Source organism: Astatotilapia calliptera, chromosome 7 (genome assembly GCF_964374335.1).
Source record: "Astatotilapia calliptera chromosome 7, fAstCal68.1, whole genome shotgun sequence".
Classification (NCBI taxonomy): Eukaryota; Metazoa; Chordata; class Actinopteri; order Cichliformes; family Cichlidae; genus Astatotilapia; species Astatotilapia calliptera.
The window spans coordinates 57,481,604-57,502,350 of record NC_137428.1 but is presented as its reverse complement, the minus strand read 5'-3'; the positions used below and the strand labels follow the sequence as shown (position 1 = coordinate 57,502,350).

Genomic DNA, 20,747 nt, shown 5'->3' with positions numbered 1-20,747 from the left:
TAAAAGACTGGCAGCTGTAATTGCATCAAAAGGTGGTTCTACAAAGTATTGACTCAGGGGGCTGAATAATTACGCACACCCCACTTTTCAGTTTTTTATTTGTAAAAAATATTTGGAATCATGTATGATTTTCATTGTCTGTGAAGGTTCTCAGTCATCCAGGTCATCGTAGTCAAAGGAGCTTGCAAAGAAAAGTGTCTGGACTTCTTTAAGTTGCTTGAAGACGTTTCACCTCTCATCCGAGAAGCTTCTTCAGTTCTAAGGTCAAATGGTGGGGAGTCCCAGATTTAAACCTAGTGGGAGTATCCCCCCAAAGAGGGACAAAAGGACCCCCTGATGATCCTCTAATAGCCTGAGCCAAGGTGGGAAACTGGGCGTGGGTCCCAATCAGCCAGGGTTTCGGGTGAGCTCATTGTGAAACCTGGGCCCACCTTATCATGCGAATTCCTGAGGTCAGATGGCCCAGGATGTGAGTGGGCGTTAAGGCGTCTGGGAAGGGAACTCAAAACTGGATTATAGATGGCAGAGAGTTGGTGTCGTAAACCCCCGCCTCTGTTCAAAGATGGTCGCTCACAGTGGACATAGATGGCTCTTTCACTCCTCTTTCAAACCATCTGTCCTCTCTGTCCAAAATGTGAACATTGGCATCCTCGAAAGAGTGTCCTTTATCCTTAAGATGCAGATGGACAGCTGAGTCTTGTCCTGTGGAGGTGGCTCTTCTGTGTTGTGCCATGCGCTTGTGAAGTGGCTGTTTGGTCTCTCCAATGTAGAGGTCTGGGCATTCCTCGCTGCACTGTACAGCATACACCACATTTTTGAGTTCCCTCCCCAGACGCCTTAACGCCCACTCACATCCTGGGCCATTCATTCCACTTCTCACGTGTACACCACTATGTATTGGTCTTTCACGTGGAATTCCAATAAAATTGATTCATGTCTGTGACTGTAATGTGACAAAATGTGGAAAAGTTCAAGGGGGCCGAATACTTTTGCCAGCCACTGTACTGGGAGGGTTGGGAGTCTGCTTGTTCTCCTGGTTTCGTTAACTGGCAATTCTAAATTGGCTGTAGGTGTGAATATGAGTGGTTATCTATCTGTGTTAGCTTTGTGACAGAGTAGCGACCTGTCCAACATGCACCTTGGCTTTTGCCCTACGACAGCTGGGATAGGCTCCAGCCTGCCTTAAATGAATTGGATAAGTGGAAGAAAGTGAATGGATGGATAGAGCTCTATCAGACCGTATTCATTATGCATTGTGAGCAATGCCAAGCAAACAGAAAGTTCTGAATAACTCTGTCCTACTACTATTTATAACTTTTTCTGCCGCAGACATTAGCCAAACAAAAATATTACTTTCATCATCCGGTGATCAAACTTTCCGTGTTGTTGTGCTGTTGTATTGTAAGAGCGAAGAAACAAGTCAAACCTGTCGGGACCACATCTAAGCTAACCACATTTCAGTCTGTCGGGGCCTGGTCAGAAGTTACAGGCACAAAGACGACACAGTTATTGGGTCCTGTGTCTGAAATATTTCATATGCTTGGTTATTATGGGCCTTACATTGGGGGGGGGGTTCGGGTCTCTCTCTTATTGTTCTCTCTTTTGCTATCTTATTATAAAGATGTGTGTAACAGGTTTACCTGAACATAGAGCAGGTTTAGCTGAACAGGATCCCGTGAATCCACATTCTGGTCTGAATAGAAGAACTTGCGCCTGAGCAGTAGAGTCTCACTTTCCTCCACCCCCTGTTCTCTGAATGTCCTGCTGTGGTCCAGCCAGTTCACTGCCCAATCAATACACATGCTCCATTACTAAATACATCAAAATGAACAGGCATTCAGTTTTACAAAGATGTTACTAGAGGAGGATGGTAATAGTGAAATTAACCAGGGATTTTGAGAACTGCAGACCTGTCAGCTTTGACAAAAAATCTACCAAATTTAATACTGGGAAGTGAAAATCCTGACGGGCCGTGAAGAGTCTCATTTGCATTATTTTCTGCTGAGACGAAAGCTAGTTGAAGGTTGATTTATACATTTGCAAAAACATTTTTGGTGTCCTCTGGGGGAAAAAGATAACACAAAATTAATTAACTTTCATATGTCAATGCAATAAATTTGATTCGAGTGATAAAGTACACGTCCATATGATGGTGTTGAGTCAGATGGCTGCCGTAAAGCCATCAAGATTCCAGTAGCATTTTGGCTTTTTCAAGCTTGCACTCACAGTCGTCATCTGTGTGAAGTTTTGCTTTGAGCTTTTCCATCTTCCTTTCATCTCTCAGCAGCAGGGTCCTGTCTTTCTTCAGTGTCCCCATCCCATCCTCCTTCTTATCCTCTGGCACCTCTTGAATGAGGGAGTATTCCTCATAGTTGGTGATTCCTGAAAAGTTAGCCAGGGAGTTTTTTTTAGGAGGTGGAAATGCTTCAAGTAAGTGGTTCAATAATCACGACAGAGAAAAGCATCACTGCAATACTGTTGCAACTCTCTTTTTATCCATTTCTCTTTGCTTTGAAACAGAAGTTCAGGAAAGCTGGTATAGAGCCAGCAAAGTAAAATTGAAGCTGAAGAGGAGAAGAAGCCAAGCAGAAAGCCCTACTCTAAATAAACATTTTCCAATAAAGCTATCTGCCAGACACACATCCCTCTCTTCCTCACCCAATTAGGCATGGGAGCAGCTCATTGTAATTGAAATATACAGCTTAGGGAACACCTCTATGACAAAGAGTGACAGCATTTTCTGGGCATTAGGAAGAATACTTAAGTCGCTGATTAGAAACAAGCTTGTTTTATCCCGATGAATCATGTCCACATTGGTCTAAGCAAAACACGATTAGGACTTTATCAAGCATAGACAAATATGCTTTTCAAATACAAACTAAACAGCACATGATAACATAGTCTCCTAATGTAGCTGAAGATGAAGTCAGTGGTATGCCTTTGACTAAAAATAAAACAGAAGATGAATAATTTAAGCTTTGGGTGGTGGCATGACATGATTAATCTTCACCGAACTCATAGCACAGATACAAACCTATTCTACTGCATATGGTGACGAGCAGCTCGCCAACTGTTTTTGAGTCATCCACCATGATAGTTTTAATGGCACCATCCAGCATCTTGATCTTCTGTGGCCTTTGTTTCTTCTTATACTCCAAGACATCCTGAGAAAACAGCAAAGGAAACGCGATGACATCCACAGCCCTACTAATCATCCTCAGCCGTAAACTGCCGCTTCCAGCAAGCTGGGAGGAATAAGTGTCTCGGCTTCCACTAGAAAATATAGATCACTTTAAGAACCCATAACTGACACTGACAGTTCTCCACCCAGGACTATATGACTAAATCTTACTCCGTTTCGCAGCATGTAGTAATCCAGGGTTCTTCCAGACTCGAGCCAGATTCCTTTCCTGGGATCATCGTCAGACAGGAAGAGGCCATAATCCGAGGCTGAAACAGAAAAAGCAACAGAGAATACAAATGTAGAAGCCCATAAAGTTCCATTATGTAACTCGGCTTCACCAATCATCCTCCAACCTTGTCCTGTCTGGGCTTCAGGGACTCTCTCTCTGATGATTCTGCAGGCATCATACACAGGGGTGGACGGTTCAAACTGCATCGTCTTCACCACATTGCACTGGCGCACGCAAATCTTCAACGATAAGGCCACCATCTTGGTGGGTAGTATAACGGCCTTGCGACCGACCTATACTCCTGGAAGACACAGAAGGAGAGATTGTGAAGTCATATCAATGCTCCAATGTGTTTGCGTCTATGTCAACAGGTCATTATTAAAACGCGCTCTCCAACAACACTCAGGTCAAAACTGTGAAAAGGAAATCTCAGGGGCTGAATATAACACCTAAAGGCGCAGAACAAATCCTCACAATTACCTCCTGCGGGGGCATTTTTACCTGGAATTGAATGTGCATTGTGCTCTGCCTTAGCAGCTCATCATTTCTGAGTTGTTCTGATATTAAAGTGTTACCCCAAGAAGAGCTTCTGCCTGATTGCAGTATATGTAAAATTAGCTGAACTAAGGCAGGAAACATAACCTTTCAGGAGAAGAGCGCGGGGAAAAGAAGTGCAAATCTCTCTAATTGGCAAGAATAACGGAGACAAGTCAAAACACCCCCCACCCCTGCATCATTATTCTCACTTCTCCCTGTTCGCACTCTCCTCCGGAAGAAGACTTCAGTGTGAGACAAATCAGTGGGTGTCTTATCATTTACTGCTATTAGGGTGAGTCAATTCTGGTATTCTTAGGCGTGTGCAAAAAAAGGAAAGAGACTGAGTTCCTCCAGCTTTCCTTGACCTTCAATTTTACATAGAGATGAATGAAAAAATAAAACGACCTATAGCCTGGGTAGTTTATCGGCAATGGCCTGATAAATCCATTTAAACCTGGAGACATTCATACTGCTGATCTAAATATTATATATCCAGATATTTAGCTGAAAATCAAAAAGAGACACATTTATGCTCTGAATTAACACTTGACTATCTGATGTTTTTTTTGATTATATGTTCTAAAATGTACTGTGACACCAAAAGAATTTTTAGTATTTTATTCCATGGTTGAATATAAAGGCAAAAGTTCAAGTCTTCACACTGACAGGATTCAGACTTCAGCCACACTCGGAAACAATGAGTTTTTTTGTGCTGAGCCACAGTCCCCCTTTGAGTCGAAGCAGAGAAAGTCTGCGAAGTAAATTTTCTATAATGATGGCATGAATGAGACCGTCTGTGATGGAGCCTCTGTCATAGACGTGAGTTCCTCTCCAATAGCTCCTTTCCTTCTACGAGTTTTTCTTCAAACAAAGTGGAAAAGATGAGCACAAAGAAGAAGGGGTAATGGCGCCGCATGAGCTCTCCTCTATGCAGGCTGGTAGAGAAGTCCCACTGAGTTTTTGTCATCCAGCACTTCCACAGATACACTCTTCCAGACAAGCAGCAAGAGACCCCCAGACTGACGATACAGCAGGCTCCGTGGCATCTCCCACCACACGCTAAATATAAGGAGGGAGCAGAAAATGTTTGCATTTTTGTGGACGTTTCTCAAAACAGAGGCCGTCTCATCCAAAAAGCAACAGTTACCTGTGATGACAAATACTTTGTGGAGACTGGGTCTGCAGAAACAGTCGCTTTAGTAAGTTGTCAGTAGCATCGGTGACATCAGAGAGTAAGTAGTGCCGAAACCACATGATGAAATCCAGAAGGATAATGATAATCCCTGAGCTTACAGTAGTGTGAGAGAAAATTTTTCACTTAGATCCTCATGCAAACACTCGAAAGCATTCAACACTTCTTCAGTTCTGCTTTCGAGAAAAGATGAGACAAAACTCACAGTCATGGTGAAAAGAAAGCACACCCTCTGTCAGTGAAAACTCATCCTGGATTTTACGAGGCCTTAAAATTAGGTCAGTGCAGCCTGAGACGAACAACGCCTGACATATCACACTGTCATCGTTTGTTTAACTAACATTAAGGCAAAATGGAAATGCATTGTGTAAAAAAATAAGTGCACCTCATGATTCAGTAACTTGTAGAATCACCTTTAGCAGCAGTAACTTGAACTAATTATTTTTTAAATTACTTAATAAGTCTTGCACATCATTGTGGAGGAATTTTGGCTCATTCTTCTTTGCAACATTGTTTCAGTTCATGGAGGTCTGCAGCCATTCATTTATGCAGAGCTCTTCTAAAATCTCGCCACAGAATTTCAATCAGGCTGAGGTCTGGAATTTGACTTTTCCCACGAATAATTTTTCTGATTGTAGAATAATTCACTTCAAATTGTTTTGAGATGGTCTTATAACCCTTCTCAGACTGATGGGCAGCAATTGATTCTATAAGATCACCGCTGATGTTTTTCCTCCTTGTCATTGTGTTAATCCACTCCTGAATGCTGCAGTAAGCAAAATGCCAAAACATCTGCTCTTACAGTTGTGGCGACGCTGATAATTACTTAATGATGTGGATCTGATTAACAGCACCTGGCTGCTACTTAACCCTTTAAATTCCTATTTATTCTCAGCAGTAAGGATGTGCATGGACTGCTCCTGAATTTTGGTTTAGATTGTATAATAATGACACAGTGTAATATGTCATGGGTCATCTGAAGTTGTATTTATCTAATTCCAAGACCCACTAAGGACCAGACCATACTTATATGTGTCCTGGTACATAAAACCTTAGAATTTAAGGAGGATATACTTTCCTTTTTTATCAAGACTGTGTGTGCCTCTCTGTTCAACCTCATATTCTTGTATTTTATCACGCTCACTAAAACAGCACGGTAGACAAACATTTCTGTAATTCCATCTCCCTTGACCATCACTAGTCCATCAGCAGAGTCCTGCATTAGATTAGGTTTGTTTGCTCCTGCAAATATTAAGACATGAAAATGGCCAAAGAGCAGCTTGCTGGGGAGTCTGAACGTGTACAATTCAATAGAGATGATGGAAGTCAGGAGCCATCTGGAGAGGATACAGCTCTAATGACTGACTGTAACACCAGCAGCAGAGCAGAACCTGAGAGCTACAACTGCTTGGATTATTGCACAAGTCTGTCACAGAACAACTGAGGAGGTGGCTAGACAGAAAACAATATTGGGCCTAATCAGACCTGATTTTATAAATGCTTCCAAACAAAATGAAAAACCTGACGCAGAATGAGGCTTAAAAGAAGTGCGAATGACAATCCTTGAAGGATAACGTAACACTACGGCACATTGCTCTCTGAAATGATTGCTTTAGGTTGACAAAACCTTCTGAAAAAGAAACAAAAAAAAAAAACACAGTGGCACAATGATAAATATATATATATTTTATTCATTTACAATAGCTTTTTCTTTGAGTATAAAATATTTCCACACAGTGCAACAGGAGTTTCAAGGTCACTCCACTGCAACTTACAACACTGGAAAGACCGAAATTATTTCTTTGAATTTTTTTCTGCTGCATTTGTAGAAAAGTCACAGAAATAGGCATGCAGATGCAAACCACTCTTATTCTACTTACACAATCAGCAGCTATTACTGTGAGCATAAAAAACAGCCACTCTGGGATAAAAGGTAGATTACAGGGCAACTCTAAACTAAGCACTGCTATTGTAAAGACCAACAATTAGATTTTAACAAGCTGGAATGCAAGTGAATGTAACTCTGGAGCGAAGCCGTCAGTAAAACAGCAGGTAGTGTAGCTATATAGTATGCATTATTATCTTCAGCCCATGGTGTATTATTATTTTGAAAGGTAGATGTTGTATGAATGGAGAGCTGAGAGTAATTCCCGACTTCAGCAGTTCTCAGGACTGTTCAAACAGCAGCATTAAAGCATATATGCAATGAGAAAATGTTAACTGGCTAAACCGCTCCACACCCCACCTCCTCTGCCACCTCTTTACATCCTGCATTGACACTCAGCAAAACATCAGCCTTTTATCCCTGCCTGACTGAAAGCAAGGTCAGTTCCCTTCATGTCCACTGTATGCCTCTGGATACCATCTGGAGCACGGAAAGTTCAACAGCAGGGCATGTAATGGCAAGAGAGGGCCTTTTTAATCAGCTATGGAGTTAAATTCTATATCTCAGCAATTCACAAACTAAATTTATATTTAGCTCCACAAACTGAGAGCAACCAAGCTCAGATGTGTTACAAAGAAAACAGGTAATAATCAGCCACCATAAATACTGTACATCTTTATTATGACTTCATTTACAACAAACACAGTGCAGACTTTTTAAAATAGGCAATATTCAAAAGATAGCGTTTCATTTTTCACCTTCTCTTGAAAATGTAGCTATCAGGCTACTCCAAATATGTATATACACTATGGTATTCACTAAAGTTAGCACTGTAAAGTCAGCTAAAGCTAGCCGGTACACTGGTGAAAAACAAGCAATCAGAGGACAAATCAGTTAACATAATGACAAAAGTTGTAAAAGATCCTTATGAAAGGTTATTTAATTTAAATGGACTAGCCCTTGTATAGTGTCTTTCTACTCAGTTGAGCACTCAAAGCTCTTTCTACAGCTGTCTCATTCACCCATTCAAACACACATTCCATTGTTCGCACTCTGTTTGATCCATTGGGAGTAACTCAGGTCTGCTATCTAGGGTGCTTTGCATGCTTCTGCATGCAGACTGGAGAAGTCAGGGATCCATTCACTGACTGTCCAGTTGGTAGACAACACGCTATACCACTTGAGCCACCCCGTTTATTATATACAATCTTATATCATAATTACTTTTTGATTTGTTTTCCAACAAACTTTACAACAAAGTAGGAAATTCCTGCATACACTGCAGGATTTGCTCTTCAGGTTTGCCAACCTTTATATGCTTTATACATTAATAAAGTTAATATGGGAGAAGTTTTCAAAAGTCAAAGAGAAAACATTGGAAGACATTTTCTTGTTAGATGACATGGCTACTGAATTTAGCGTGGCCAGCTGGGCTTAGGGATAGCAGACTTACTTTGTGTTGAGCAGGCAGATGAGGTGTTGCAAATTCAAACAACAGAAAAGAAAGAAAAGAAAAGTACATTCTGGAAGCTCTTTGTAAGCCATCCAATGTTTCATGTATAAACACTGAAGTATGTCCCAAAAAGATGTAAAGCAACAGAATGAATTTCTGCATAGAAGCACCTCACTAAAGAAATTACAGATGATTTTGATTAGCAACTATAATTACATGCCTTCTTACAGTATCTGATTACAGCTACATTCATTCATTCATTCGTTCATTTTCAGGCACAACAAATACCTATATTGAACATAAAATGCACAAAACAAAAAACAAAAATTGCCTGAAAAAGGAGTGGGACAAAGAAAACTTATTAAATCCCACCCCTATACTCACTCAGCAACAAAAAAAACAATAAACTTCCCGCAGCTACGCCCATCATTGCATACAGACCCATCAACAGCCCCGGGCACATACAAGCATCTAAACAGCAGCTCGCAAACAACAATTAGAGCCTTCATAACTGAATACAGAATATATAAATTATAAATTGCATTACCACAGGTAACAGGCAGTAATAACTACAAGTAACAAACACATATACATATACATGCATATATATCTACACACACATGTAGATATATGTACATACATGCGCACACTTTTTTTTTTTTGGAATCCATACCAGCAATGGTAAGAGAACAGACATTACAGAGCACACTAAAAACCATCATTGAGTATACTGTGACCAGACCAACTGTTTGTAGAGAAATTTAAATCTATCAATCGAATATTTTTGCATTGTTTCAGTTGTAAACTCAGACTGTTCCAGATTTTCACACCCCATACAGACACACGAAAACCTTTACGGGTTGTTCGAGTTCTGGGTAATTTGAATTCTCCAAAGCCTCTCACATTATAAACCTTTTCTCGAATTTCAAATCTAGTTTGTAAATTTGCCGGTAAAAGTTTAGTAAAAGCTTTATACAACCAGATCCTGGAATTTAAGTAACTTTGCCTGAAGAAAGAATTTGTGAGTATGATCTAGATAACCAGCCCTGTGAATAATACGCAGTGCTCGTTTCTGTACTGTGACTAATGGATTAGTTGTATTTTTATATGCATTTCCCCACACTTCCACACAATATGTAAGATATGGAAGAACCAGGGTACAGTAATTTTATAATTCAATTACTCTATTACATATAACCAGTTACTCTCCAACACTAAAAACAATAAAGAGTTCTTGGCAAGTGACCACTGGAGAGCAGCATGAGCTATGGTTTTTAACCTACCTCCACTGCACTTATATACCTTCATGCACCGATTACAAAATACCCTACCCCAACCACTGGCGTTAGGCGACTAGAGACATGGTCGCTGTAGTAAGCTGAAATTGTGAAACTTCCTGTGCTGGCTGTGTGACTTCTATGCTGTAGCAGACAAGAAAACCAGAGATTCTGATGTCCATATGAAACAGACATTAAAGAAACAAAAGTAGCACCAATCAGGATCTCGAGCGGCCACTTCTTGCTGTTGCAAAACAACTGAGACCCTTTCCACAGTAAGATATGATGCATATTGTTGCTTTAATAGCCCCAGGTTATTCATCTGAAAATCACATGGAGCCACAGAGACACCCTTTGTTCAGCTGAAGCTAATATGGTACACTGATGCAAAAAAAATTAAATACTCAAGGAATGCCAAAAGAATGATGGGTGGGGCATATTTGCTCTATTCTTTGAAGGAATATATAGCTCAACAATACAGTAGTACACTAGGTTTACATGTCTTGCAGAGACTATATCAAATTTTGTATCAAGGTGTCCTTTCGCCCATTTCCATGCAGAAAGAAAGTCACTGCACCAATCTGAATGCAATTCAAATAATTAATAAGTCAAAGGCTTTCATCTAACCCTTATCATTTCCTCCACGTTTCATAAATGAATTAATCATTGCTCATGCAGGACATAGCAATCAATGGACAGCATGATAAAGCTGCACTGACCCTTGCTATTTTAAGTTCAGCATGATTACTATGAACAAGCTGTTATAAGAGGTTTGCACAGTACTATTTTAACTAATGGGCTGGTAGTCAAGCAGTGCTTGTTGATTACGATTAAAAAAAGCATTAGACCCAGAGTCTAAAATGAGAGACATTCACAGTTACATCAACTTGTTTTTTCCCAGCTACATTTATAAAAGAACCTTGCAGCTGTAACCCATTGTGTGGACTATAGGATTTGCTCTTGGGTGATGCACACTGCTGTAATGCAATTTGTGGGTACAGATACTGACAGAAATTATGATTCTTGTCCTTGTTGTAAGAAGGGAGAGAACAGCTCCTCTTACACTAAAAATATCCAGTGAAGTAGAGCGTCCTCCAGCAGCTCTGCTTCAAAAGGATCCACAGCAGAAACAGAGCAATACATCTAACACTTTCTCCTTTATTTTTAAAAGCAAATGGCATTCACTTACACTTGTAGCTGACAGGGAGTAAAAAAAAATAAAAAAAATCTTTACAGTTCTTTATTCTATTTCAAGGTTAGACAAGCACTCAATACATTAGCTGGTAAATTGAGAACTTGGGCAAGTGCATCCTTATGCCAATTCTTCTAAGTTACACTGACATGTCATTACGTTAGGAGGTCCAGCAGTTTGGACTCAGTACAACACAGAAAATATTCTGAATGTACCATCCCTCATTTAGAGATTTGAAGAATTGGCTTCCTAATCAATGGAGGCAGAAACAGCTTCTGTAGGAGGAGAACTCCACCCTCCCAGCTGGACTCAGTCAACCAGTGAGTTGGTCCTTTAGTCAATCAGTCAGTCAGTCAGTCAGTCCTTGAGCCATTCACTAAGTTGGGAGACTGACTGTGAGTTGGCCTGGCTTCGCAGTGGGAGCGGTTAACTGTGGCTCGGGCAGATGTTGCCCAAACATTTTTATTTTATGACATACACTGATGGATACAGATCAGTCCCCAGCAGAAAATCTTACCCCACAATGATTTCATTATCATTGTCAAGCACAGTTTTAGCCATAAATCTCTTAATGAGAATTTACACTAAGTGGCCTCTACTCCACTGGCCTACATCTGCTTTTTGTCTGATAACAACTATGGCAGACAAAGTGATGCAATAACATGAAATGGGAACTATGTTGGGAGTCAGTAGTTCAGCGTTGTGAAATTTCAAACGAACATAAAAATAGAGCAAAAGTGATGTAGAAAATTTCCTTTAAGTACCAAAATTTAGAAAAATATTTAATTATTTAAAAATGGTAATAATTAAAATCTGCTATCCACTACCCTGTTAATGAGCAGCACTTAGCTCATGCCGAGGAGTGAGTAACAAGTAAATTCTTTACAGATTTATCCAATGTCACAGATACATATTTGGGTACGTGATCGCTGTATTTATGATTATTACGACTATAAAATACAGAACAGGTGTTTGTCAAGTACATTCAACCACTCAATCCACGCAGGTGTGCCTATTATGCACTGCTCACTGCCGACCATATGGTGGGTTTGAGGGTTTCCAGATTGAACATATTTTTCTATGTTCAGTCTGGAAAGCATTAATTCTACACAATTAAATCCAGAATATAATTTAAAACCAGAAAAATACAATGGATGTTTTTTTGTTTGTGTTTTAATAATCCACAAATATAGTTGAATTATTCTAATTTGCCCAAAAAAAAAAAAAAAAGCACTTCAGCATTGTAAAAAGCATTTCATCAGAAAGCTCATGCTGATCTTAATAATCAAACTTGGTTTTACTGTTAGTATCACTACATAGATGTTTCAGCTCAAGTAGCATAGGCTTGGTGGCCAATGAGTAACATATGGCAAGAGGCTGGATTTACCCTGGACAGGTTAGCAGCCCATCACAGCTCTAACATGGAGACTTAACCATCCCCGCTCACATCCACACCTATGTCAAATTTAGAATCGCCAATTAACCTGACACGTAAGAGGAATCCAGAGTATCCCCAGGAAACCCCCCCACACACACAATGCAAACATGCAAATGTCCACATGGAAAGGTTAGACACGCTGTAGTCAGCCAAAAACTAACATGTTCTTCTCCTGATATCTACTGTACAATCAATAAAAATAAATAAATAAAGAAACATTTAGATTCCTCAAATCAGTCAATATTCAGAACCTCAATGAACTTTGCGGCAGAGTTCAAAAGCCCAAACCTTCTCACCAAAGTTATCATGGAATTTTGGATTTTTACCAAGAGTTCGTCCATTATTAACAGTCAGAATCAGTGCAAAGCCACCAATACAGAGATCAAGTAATATCCAAGCATCATTTTGATCAGTCAAAACCAAACTTGAATTGTGACTCAGGGTTAAGTAAATACAAACAAATACAAGGCCCACCATCTAAAGGAATCTTTAAGAGAACTGACACAGATGAACTCTTACAGAAATTTAGTTTTAGCTTATTACAGCTAGTTGAAATCAGTGTAGAAGATACATATTTCAATAAAAGTAAAAAAATAATATTGAAATGGCTGTATTGGCTCAAACACTTTCTAGATCTTGTCAAAAAAACAAAACAAAAAACATCTCTCTTCTTGCTGTACAGGCTGGTGCCTACTGCTTTGCCCTCTGATTGCTGCTTTCAGCTATAATCTTGTGTTTAGTTGCTGCTCACAGAAAGAAAACCAAAAAAAAAAAAGTATTGCCTCTCAGTTCTAACATCTCATCTCTGTGGTCCCAGCGGCCAGCACAGGTAAAAGAACGACACAAGCAGACTGCTTTTCATTTTATGTCAAAAAAGGACAGTTTCATTCTAACAGTTTCAACAGGTACCTCTAAACAATCTGGGCTGATCACAGTTTGTCACTTGATGGACATCTCCTACTTCACATATGCATTTTTGCACTCATACTTTCAGTTTTTGATGGCATCACCCTGCCATTTACGCTGTCATCTGAGACGTGTCTTGTGTGCAACAGTAATAAAACTGAGTTTTGCAATCAACTACCTCACTCAGCTCATCGGAGGAGATATAATGGATGGAGAAAACCTCATTTTCTGCTGTATAAAATGAGGTTTGTTTAATTAATGAGGGTCACTTCAACATGGGACAACGGCGACACTTTAGACAGAACATGAGCACCAACAATAACTGATCTGCACTACATTCCCAAACGTATTCACTTACCCATCATTGAACTCAGGTATTCCAATCACTTCCTTGGCCATAGGTATATAAAATCAAGCACCTTGGCATGCAGACTGCTTCTACAAACACGTGTGATAGAATGGGTCGCTCTAGGGAGCTCAGTAAATACTGTGATAGGATGTCACCGGTGCAACAAGTCACTACTATATATCCCACAGTCAACTGCTATTGGTATTATAAGAAAGTGGAAGCAAATGAGAACAATGGAAACACGGCCATGAGCGCGGTCATTGCAGAGTGTGCAGAGGTCGCCAACTTTCTTTCAGATTCGCTCAAGACCATTGCATAGAGAGTTTCATGGTTTCCACAGAAACAGCTACACCCAAGCCGTACACCCTAAACTTAATGCAAAGCTTTGGATGCATTGGTGTAAAGCACGCTGCGATTGAACTCTAGAGCAGTGGAGATGTGTTCTCTGGCGTTACAAATCAAGCTTCCCTGTCTCGCAATCTGTTGGATAGTCTGGGTTTTGGCGGTTGGGAGGACAACTTGTCTGACTGAACTTTGGAAAGTGGAAAGTTTGTTGGAGGGGCGATTATGGTGTGGGGCTCAGCCCTTTAGTACCAGTGAAAGGAACTCTTAATGCTTCAGTATACCAAGATATTTTTGAAAATTTCATGCTCCCAAATTTCCGGTAACAGTTTGAGGTTGGCACCTCCTGTTCCAACATGATTACACACCAGTGCACAAATAAAAATCCATAAAGACATGGATAAGTGAGTTTGGTGTGGAAGAACTTGACTGGCCTGCACAGAGTCCTGAACTCAACCCAACAGAACACTTTTAGGATGTTCTCACATATTAAACCCTATGGATTAAAAATGGGATGTCACCTTAATGAGCAATACAAAGTCAAATAAACAGTGTTTTTGTACCTCTAACAGGCACAACTGGATTTTATCCAGATCTTAATGTCCTTTTGATAAGCTTGAATGACATCAGCAGAATGGGCGATCCTAGACAGATCTTAACTCTCGACTGTAATTTGTGACCTTTAGCAAAACGCTGATGAATGCTAAGTTGATGCCAACTTAGTCAATGAGACAGTACATGCCGCTGAGCCCTGTGCAAATTGAGGGTCACACAGAAGAAAAGGGCAGAGTCAATTTGAATGAACCATTTCAACTACTGCTCTCTAATAACACCCTGTATAGTATGCAACCTTTCTAAACACAAAATAAATTTCAGTACACAGCAAAGTTAAACCGAGTCAGAGGGTGTGTTCTTATAGATTCTTTCATCCATATTTTTCAAACATTCTGCTTTGATAGTAGGAATACAGTATATACCAGTGATAAACTATAACACAATTTTAGAACTGGGAAGATTAAGGGGTAGCAAGGAAAAACTCCACAGATGTGACAGTAATTAGTGGAAGAATAAGTAAGTACAAGGCCGACACGGCTCATGAAATCATTGCATCACAATTATAAAGGTCACAATTAAGATGCCAACCCCACTCTAAGTTTCTCAACACCAGTTTCTCTCCTCCCTTCCAACACCATACACCAGCATCAAACATATGACGTCTTTCCAGCTTGCAAGAGCTGTCTGCTAATCAGACAACTGATAATGACAATACTTGTTAAAAAATGAACAGCACAATTTTTTAATGACAGAAAAACAAATGAGATGGGATCGTGTCTTTTATGTTTGATGATGGCTGCACAGAGCTTGAGACATATAACACACGGTGGCACACCCGGACTCTGTATGCAAACCCTACAGACTTCACATATTTAAATATTCAAAAATGAATCACCCTCCAGTGGACAATCAAAGACAGCAGTATTAGAGGATTAAGTATTAGACTGCACTCTCACGACTCTTGCTCCCATGATCGCTCAGTATGTTCTGCCTGGAGTCTCATATCCTCCAAATCAGGTGACTCCAATCTTCTGTCTGCGCTGCCTCCCAACCACTGAGTCACTTTCTCATACTTCAGTAGCTGGCAGTTGCCTACTACCACTTGCATGCTGATTACAGTATCAAGAGCAGTGGAATGGAACATATGCTGGCTGCGCTCCAAAGTGTGATACAGTGAGGGACTCTATCAGCATTTTATATCCTCTGGCATGCTGTAAGGAAGGGATCTTGACACAATGGTAGAGATTCGTTGTTCTGGCTCTTCAAGCAAAACAAAACAAAGGAAAGCAAAGGAAACACGCTCTAGCTAAGGGCATCATCAGTAGAATAATTAGTCCAGTTGTAAAGTATTAACCCTTAACCCTTATTAACATAAGAGTAATAATAATTACTGAACTCACTAATAGTTACTAATATGATTGTAGTGTATGCCTGTCTGTTCCCGAAGTCCTAGACACATTTTTATCGAATTAGAACTTAGTGTTTTAACTGCGTAGGGCAAGACGATTATCAACATCTCTGTTCAAATCCTTACAAATTACATGCATTGTGTGTAGTAGCTGATATCAGAACACACTGCGACATGAGCGAAGAAAAAAGGGACCACAGGTCTGGTAATAACCAACTGTAGGAGGAGTTTTGCTAGTAATAATAATAATCAAAATGGTCTGTGTAAGTGTAATATCTACTGTTGACAGTGCAGTGAGTGAAACTATGTAGTTATGCGAGAGGAGGTTCAGGGAGAGGCTATGTTGTTGGCCCATTGTTTCCAGATCACCAACTCTGCCCAAGTTGCCATGGCTGCTGGCGTGTCCACCTTTTCCTGGACATATAAGGCTGGACAGCAGCAGAAGGAGCAGTCACCATCACCCCCCTGCCCTCTGGTCCAAGGCTGCATCTTCTTCTGCGGTCATCTGGGTGTAGGATAGTCTGCAGTTATTTAAGGAATTTAGGTAAAGCTGGCTTTTAAATGTCAACTAGACGAGCGTCTAAGCGTGAGCGTCAACAATTTAAGGGCTGCTTCTTCTGTGTACGCGACTATGCAATCCTGGCTGATCCACAGGGCCTCGCGGCTATCCTGTCACAAGTACGTTGAGATGTTAAGCAGAAAAAGAGATTGAAGGAGTTGACTTTGATTCACTTTGATAGAGCATGTCTGAAAAATGAAAACACCTTTCAGTGAGAGTGTCATTTCAGTTTCGCTGCTTTGTTGAAGGTTCTGCGGAGAAACATAATATAGTATTATGTGTGGAGAGCTGAGCTGTGAGAATGAGAGACTGTCTGTGAAATCGCCTAGTGGTGCATTGATCCCTACAGTATAGTGAAGAAGATGTACATGCACAAAGACTGCCAGACGCACAACGTACAGAGAAGGCCCTTAAGTGAGAACCTTTCCCCTCCAGTCAATAATGAAACAGCTTTCATTAGTGCAAACTCTCCAAAAACGATGAATGATTGGTCAATATCTCAAATGAAACTAAAAATTTAGAGCAAACTGTGGAAGACCAAGGCAAACAAGAAAACCCATTATTTAGTTAGCTTGGGAGTACATTCCAGGCACTGTATTGTTGTGTGACTCCTCGCAGCTTTGTTTTTCTCTCAGCAAGGACTAAAAGCACTGGAGAATCAAATGTTTAAATTGGCTGGTGAAGGTGTATACAACAATGTGCCCTCACACAAGCACTGTACACTTCAGAAAGTTCTATGAGAAGAGGCTGAGTGCAGGAGACCCGCTGACAAATTGGGAGACTTTTTGAAGAATGTTTTTGAAGCACACAGAAACAGCAAACAGAAAAGGGCAAATTTCAGATTTTTGTATTCGACAAAAGTATTTACAGAAACTTCATAGCCCTCAAAAGTCACAACAATATTTTCTTTAGAAAAAGGCATTTTTGATTATATATAAAAAAAAAAAAACAAGAAGAAGAAGGGGAAGGGGAAAGAGTTCAGTGTATTACCCTCATATTGTTATAAGACTAGAAGTGCAGACAACACCTACTCTCTGGAGTTCCAACCCTAAACAAAAAAATCTTTTTGATTAGCTGAAACAAACATCTCTGGCTTAAATCCACATCAGAAACATCTGGTCAACTAACCACCCTCCCACACACAGCGCGGAAATCTTTGGCATATTGTGCAACACGGTCAACTGATGAGAACCATGCTGACTGTTTAAAAGCCTTTTTTGTGTGTGCTCAGCGGGGCAGAGGAGCATCACAGACATGGACCTTCGCTAAGATAGGGAAGCCACATGCTATGGAGTGGAGCATTTAAGGGATGCTGCCATGCTTAGTTAAGGGCTCACAGACTCCATATTTCATGCTCTACATCTGCTGGTTGCCATGGAAACCCTGGTTTTGGGAATTTCTCAGGTCAGGTGGCTTTTGTCAGCTCCAAAGCAGGAAAAAAAATGGGTGCAGTGTGCTTAAGAAATCAATTGATAATAAAAAAAAGAGAAGTAGTTCTTAGGATGGTAACTGAACTTACTTGAATGGCTTCGCAAACACTCAGTGTTTTAAGAGACAACCCATCACTGCCACAGACCAGCTGAAGTGCGTCTCAAACACTTTTAGTGAACTTTTATGCAGCTTCTCGCAAGGAAGGCAAAACACAAACAGCAGTAAGAGTTCAAGAATTTCAGGAGAAACCAAGGCATAAACAGGAGAGGCAAATGCAGGGCAAACACTATTATTTCTCTGAATTACAGCTTTTGTGACTCATACAACTATAACTAACAAAAACCAAAGGCAACAATTTTTCTCTGCTTTATACAGTCAACTATATTCCACAGGTTCTCTACTATTTTTGCAGATTTGTGAACACATTAAAGACTCATGTGTTTTTTTATCTGTTGCATTCTTGCAGATTGCTCCAGATGTACAAAAAACACAGTTCATTTCACAAAGCAGGATTTTCTATTTACTAAACTAAACCACAATAAATGGGTCAGAAACTCAGAACACAGAAAAGAATGGGCGTGTATGAGAAAGGCTTTACAATTACAAGCTGGTCATTATGACAGCATGGGTGCATTTGGATACCCCAGTGTGGGTTTCATACAAACAGAAGCAGCAGGAGCCGATCATTAGAAGCAGGCGTCTGCAGGGCTGGGTCCCACAAGCTCAGTCGGAGCTTGTGTGAGAGGTTCTCCTTCTCACTGGGGAAGTCCAGAGGAAACATGCCATAAGCCAAGCACTCCCCAGTTCTCCTCTCTTTAACCTGATTACCGTAATGAGCTTAGAGACTGTTGGATGCACAACATCTAATGTGGATGTAGACAAACAACACTGCACTCCCTGACTCTCACTCCTAGCTGAATGCAAAGCACATCATCATGCTGCAACCCTCTGTAGCTAGATGGCCCATTAGCCAGAAAGTGTTAGAGACAGGCGGATCAGAATAGGAAACTGCAATTTTCTCCTGAAGGTGAAGCAAGAGGTAAATCATCGAGAAGCTGTCAAAATGCAAATAAATGATCCTTTTCCCCAAAAAGGTATAAATATATGTACCTGACTATTACAAATCATTCCCAACTCAGTGCCTGCAATAAATAAATAAATGCTGAATTTACTATTATTTGGTCATCTTAGTCATATAAAGTTATGAATAATGATTTCATTTCCTAGGTTTATGATCATGCTTTCACTATACACACTTACCGTGCCTGTGCAGAAAGTTTAAAAAAGTTTAGTAGTTACTTCATCCCATCAGGTTTGTGATTGCATTTGCAATGTAGTCTATGTGACTCATGCAGTAAGAAAATGTAATTCAAAATGTAATTATAGTACTTCATCAAAAACAGAAGAACATAAGAACACATTAAGAAGGAACAAAGTTTAGGAGATTAAGGCACAGCTGTTCATTCTCAGCATTTCACTTTTCCAGAGTTGACAGCATGTTTGAGCAACAGTGTGGGGGGTCCACAGAAATACGTTTTACTTTCATACTATTCAAATAATTATAATGTTATATATAATGTAATTTATGTCATATATTTAATAAACAATATAAATTTCATATATTTTGAACTGGTGAGGCAAAAGAAATAAGATTTTTTTTAAATGGGTTAAATTTTACTCAAAACATATGAACCACTATTTATAAAAATGCAAATACACGTATAAAAGAACAAAAGAAAAATCTATAAAAGAGTTAAACTGATGGCTTCATCAAACCGAAACTCAGCTAACTAAAACTGACCAAACTCACAAGAAACAACACACAAAAGGGAGAAAACCTCTATACATTAACTAGAGGAAAGGACATGAAGGTAGATACTTATTTTAGGAACAACTAGTCATTATTATTTCTCACTAATAAGAAAAAGTCTGATAGGCTGTTACACAACATATTTAGTTTCAGGGAAGCTATGTTTTCATGGAAGATGTGATTTTTGGCAAATTCGTATGCAGCAAAACAATCATAGTTCCTAAGAAAATGACATCATCAACGGACATCAAACCCTGACACCTTTCCCAGGTCGCACTGCTAGTGCATTGACAATTAACCTAACCAATCCAATTAATCTATCCCCAAAAAACTGCATGTCTTTGGACTGTGGGAGGTAGCCGAAGTACCACACGAACACGGGGAGAACATGCAAGCTGCACACAGAAAGGCCCTGGCCTGATGGTGGAATTGAACTCAGGACCTTCTTGCTGTGAAGCTAACCACAGTGAAAATTATTGCAATGCGGCACTTAAATGCAACTGTGTGGGGTTTTTTCCAAGCTGGTTAGTGCATGGTTTTGAACGGATGGCCACATATCGTGTTTTTCCCATTTACAAAGACTAGTTTTAGACAGGTTTGTTTAAAGCAACACCGATTTATATTTATGTGCATCTAACGTCTGTCACATTTATTGAATTTGTCCAGAGTAATATAATTACTTAAGTGTCGCATCAGTTAGCTCCATAGGAAACCAAATGGGCCCAAAAGGTCACAGGTTCATGCCTGAAGTGGACACGTGTTTTATTTTTAAAATTCTTTCTATTGAAAGTGTTTAAAAATAAATAAGAGATGAGAATTTTCTAGAGAGTCTAACAAGGATGTTCAAGGTAATGTTCAAGGTGAGGTCTATGTTGGTTCAACTTTTATCTCAAAAGTATTTTTTAACCTTTGACTGAACATCGACAAAAATCACCAGCTGTTAGTTGTTTAAAGCAAAAGTAAGTAAATAAAATGCCTTATTTGCTATTGCTGTGATCCA

The 20,747-nt window shown here is 39.9% G+C and overlaps 1 protein-coding gene across 4 annotated transcripts in view; it reads right to left on the bottom strand.

Annotated features, from left to right (window-relative positions):
• Positions 1-20,747, bottom strand: part of tln2b (talin 2b) — a 93,422-nt gene that overhangs the window by 49,314 nt on the left and 23,361 nt on the right. For all 4 annotated transcript variants that reach the window (XM_026175918.2, XM_080303932.1, XM_026175921.2 and 1 more), the window contains exons 2-6: positions 3,538-3,714; positions 3,353-3,450; positions 3,035-3,164; positions 2,227-2,382; positions 1,641-1,783 (exon numbers count right to left, since the gene is read on the bottom strand). In XM_026175918.2, coding sequence (XP_026031703.2) covers positions 1,641-1,783; positions 2,227-2,382; positions 3,035-3,164; positions 3,353-3,450; positions 3,538-3,673 — 663 coding nt within the window. In that variant the 5' untranslated portion in view covers positions 3,674-3,714. The remainder of the gene's footprint in view (positions 1-1,640; positions 1,784-2,226; positions 2,383-3,034; positions 3,165-3,352; positions 3,451-3,537; positions 3,715-20,747) is intronic.